Here is a 3,873-nt window from a genome sequence, read left to right as displayed (position 1 = left end):
ATTATCTGTTGATGTTTGATAGAGAACTTATCTCATCTGTTGATGTTTGTGTGTGTTGATCGAGAACCTTCCTTATCTGTTGATGTTTTATGTGTTGTCTAGAAATTATCTGTTGATGGTTCGTCAAGGACTTATCTCATCTGTTGCAGTGTTTCTTCCAGACATCTCTTCGGGGGGAGGGGGGGGGGAAGGGCGGTGCTCCCCCGAAGAAAGTCCACCGCCCCCCCCACCTGAACGAAATGGAATTTATATAGTAAACATATACTTTTACCAGTGTCCGTCCCCCCCCCCCCCCCCCTCCCCCGGAAATGTTGACCGTCCCCCCCACCCCCCAAAGAAATTATCAAGCACATCCCCGGAGAAAAAAGTCTGGTTGTGAACGTATCTCATCTGCTGGTCGAGAACTTATTTCATCTATTGATCCAGAACTTATCTATTGGTCCAGAACTTATCTCATCTGTTGGTCCAGAACTTATCTATTGGTCCAGAACTTATCTCATCTGTTGGTCCAGAACTTATCTCATCTGTTGGTCTAGAACTTATCTCATCTGTTGGTCCAGAACTTATCTCATCTGTTGGTCTAGAACTTATCTCATCTGTTGGTCTAGAACTTATCTCATCTGTTTGTCGAGAACTTATCTCATCTGTTGGTCTAGAACTTATCTCATCTGTCGGTCTAGAACTTATCTCATCTATTGGTCTAGAACTTATCTCATCTGTTGGTCTAGAACTTATCTCATCTGTTGGTCTAAAACTTATCTCACCAGTTGGTCTAGAACTTATCTCATCTTTCGGTCTAGAACTTCTCTCATCTGTTGGCCTAGAACTTATCTCACCAGTTGGTCCAGAATTTATCTCATCAGTTGGTCTAGAACTTATCTCATCTGTTGGTCTAGAACTTCTCTCATCTGTTGGTCTAGAACTTCTCTCATCAGTTGGTCTAGAACTTCTCTCATCTGTTGGTCTAGAACTTATCTCACCAGTTGGTCTAGAATTTATCTCATCAGTTGGTCTAGAACTTCTCTCATCTGTTGGTCTAGAACTTATCTTATCTGTTGGTCAAGAACTTATCTGTTGATGGAGAACTTATCTCATCTGTTGGTCTAGAACATGGGTTCCCAACCTGGGGGTCGCGACCCCCAAGGGGGTCGCGAAGGGCTTTCTGGGGGGTCGCCAACTGGTAGACTAAACTCTAGCAATGAATAAAAAACATAAATATTTAGAAAAATATTTGAAATTTGGCATTACTAACATCACTGGAAATGGAATAGAGAATAAACAATTTGTACTGTGCAAAGTTGTTCTTACTGAGGAGTCTATGAAAACTTCCAAACGTCAATTTGAGACGAGTCATTCGGAACACACCAAAAAAGATATGTAGTTCTTTCGTCGGCAAGAAGCTAATTGCAAACGTCAGAGACTTGATAGAACAGAACGTTTTCACCAAGAAAACACAGCATTAGGGCAAGCATCATATGAAGTTGTATTAGAAATTGCCAAGCAAAAAACCTCTCACACAAAGGAAAAAAATCTCATCAAACCATGTATGCTGAAGATGGTAATATTAATTCTTGGGGATTCCAGTGCAGTAAAGATGCAACAAATATCTCTGTCTAATAATACTATGCAGCGGCTTATGTTAAAAGACAAATTTAGAATGAAATCAAGCTTTCACCATTGCTTGATTTTCAAGTTGACGAATCGACAGACGTGAGTTCGTGTTCGCAGTTGCTTGTCTTTGTGAAATATATTCATTCGGATGTTAGCAAATAAGAGTTGATGTTTTGTGAAGATATCATGGAGAAAATAAATACGTTTTTTGAAACTGGAGGATTAAAAATCTGGGAAAACGGCTGTGGGGCTTGTACGGATGGTGCGTCGTGTTTCAGTACGCTGGCTGTCAATAGTAAATGTCAATCGTGTTTTTGAATTGAAAGATGAAATCAAGATGTTCTTGGAAGTGCAAGGAAACAAGACCTTTTGATATACTTTAACGACATGGTGTGGTTGGAGAGAGTATCATACCTAGCAGATATATTCGAACATCAACATAAGCTTAACCTGATAAAGGAACGAATATTATTTCTCTTTTCATGATAATCTATTGGCATTTTTATCAAAGCTGCAAAATTGGCGAGGAAAAATAAATATTTGAAATACTGCTATGTTTGAGAAAATCTGCAGTGTGGTGTGATAGATAAAAATTTTAAAGGATTCTGTGCATCTTGAATTTCTTGACAACGAACTGCTGCGTTATTTTCCCCGAGCTGAAAGAAGAAGAATCTGCATTGTCACCCATTCTCTGCTTTCCTTGATGTTACCAGTATTGCCGATGAATAACAAGATGAATTCTTTAAATTTGCAAAATTTAATTGTTAATGCTAGTTAATGCTTGTTAATAGCATGTAATTTTGCTCATCGTATTAAAACAGTTATCAAGAATAATTCATACTGAATGTCTACTAAGCCTACTACTAGAAAATACTAATTTAGTGCTTATTATTTTCTTTACTAATTTCGACTTGTTAATTATATGGGGGTCGCGGGTCACTTACGTTTTATAAAAAGGGGTCGCCACTCGAAAAAGGTTGGGAACCACTGGTCTAGAACGTATCTCATCTGTTGGTCTAGAACTTATCTCATCTGTTGGTCGAGAACTTATCTCATCTGTTGGTCTAGAACGTATCTCATATGTTGGTCTAGAACTTATCCCATCTGTTGGTCTAGAACTTATCTCATCTGTTAGAGAACTTATCTCATCAGTTGGTCAAGAACTTATCTCATCTGTTGATGTTTGTGTTGTCGAGAAACCAACCATAACTCATCACAGAGGCTGTTATTAGTGTTGTTATCCCGCTAATTAAGGGTTCGTCGTCCTGTGGTTAGACGCAACACAAATCCATTTTCGACCGTCTTGGCTCCGAGGGTACCCAATTAAATTGTCAAATTGGGGCGCGGCGATGGTGTCACAACGGTGTGTGTTAGCTTGCGGTGTCAGGTTGTTTGGGGGGGGGGGGCAAAAAAATGGAATTTAAATACTATTTTAAGAAACGGTCTGGTTGCTATATGGAATATTTTGTAAAAAAAAAAAAAAAAAAAAAAAAAAAAAAAAAAAAAAAAAAAAAAAACTAAAGCAAATTTTTAAAAATTAGAATTTGTATGACAATATTTTTCAAACAAGTTGTGGTTTTTTTTTTAGGTGTTACTCGCTTTTATATAAATTGCTTCCCTTGCCTTCATTTCTGTGATTTTACCGTCAACGTTTCACTTAGAGCAAACACACACGTCTTTATACTTTTTAAATTAATTTTTGCTGATTTATATTATATTAAATCTTGTTAATACTAATTATTTTTAAACATAATTTCCACTAATAATTGTACTTAAAACATTTTTTTCCATTATTGGATTTTTCACTTTTCTGCAGATTTAGGGTATTTCTGTATGCGCATGTGCACCGCGAAATTAATTATGTCCGTCTTACAAGGCTAGACAATACACGATCGCTCGGTATCGCTAGTGAGTCAAATGTTCTAAAATGTATGCCGAAAAAAAATTCAATTTATTTATAGCTTAAATCAAACGTATTATCCTTAGTATCCGTTACACTTTGATACAATAATATCTAAAAGAGAAAATGAAGAAAACATGTTAGGAATTTATTTAAAAAAAAGAAAAAGCTATTTTCGGTTAAAAAGATTCCAGGCGTTTTACTGAAATCTATAAAAAGAAGCAACGGTTTATTTTTGGGCGATAGATTTGAGACTTCGATCTTACACTGTCTGCTTCTAGTTCTGCCCAGTGCAACATGATTAACTCAATTCTGTAAAGTATCGAGAGAGGGTTTAATATTCACTATGACTATAGAATATA

At 36.8% G+C, this 3,873-nt stretch overlaps 1 protein-coding gene across 1 annotated transcript; it reads right to left on the bottom strand.

Annotated features, from left to right (window-relative positions):
- Positions 1-453: 453 nt before the first annotated feature.
- On the bottom strand, positions 454-1,354 carry LOC131954742 (S-antigen protein-like). The gene is made up of 2 exons (XM_059318487.1): positions 1,309-1,354; positions 454-1,052 (listed from the first exon to the last, which is right to left on the bottom strand). Exons 1-2 carry the CDS (start codon positions 1,352-1,354, stop codon positions 454-456), a joined length of 645 nt encoding a protein of 214 aa, XP_059174470.1.
- Positions 1,355-3,873: the final 2,519 nt, after the last annotated feature.

This window comes from Physella acuta, unplaced genomic scaffold, assembly GCF_028476545.2.
Source record: "Physella acuta isolate Inbredline_101_S28 unplaced genomic scaffold, ASM2847654v3 ptg001024l, whole genome shotgun sequence".
Taxonomy (NCBI): Eukaryota; Metazoa; Mollusca; class Gastropoda; family Physidae; genus Physella; species Physella acuta.
This window is presented reverse-complemented; position numbering and strand designations above follow the sequence as displayed.

Coding starts and splice junctions, on each gene's coding strand:
- LOC131954742 (XM_059318487.1), bottom strand. CDS start 1,354: ATGACTCGTCTCAAATTGACGTTTGGAAGTTTTCATAGACTCCTCA. Junction 1,053..1,308: donor AAGTTTTCATAGACTCCTCA/GTAAGAACAACT, acceptor CTTGACCAACAG/ATAAGATAAGTTCTAGACCA.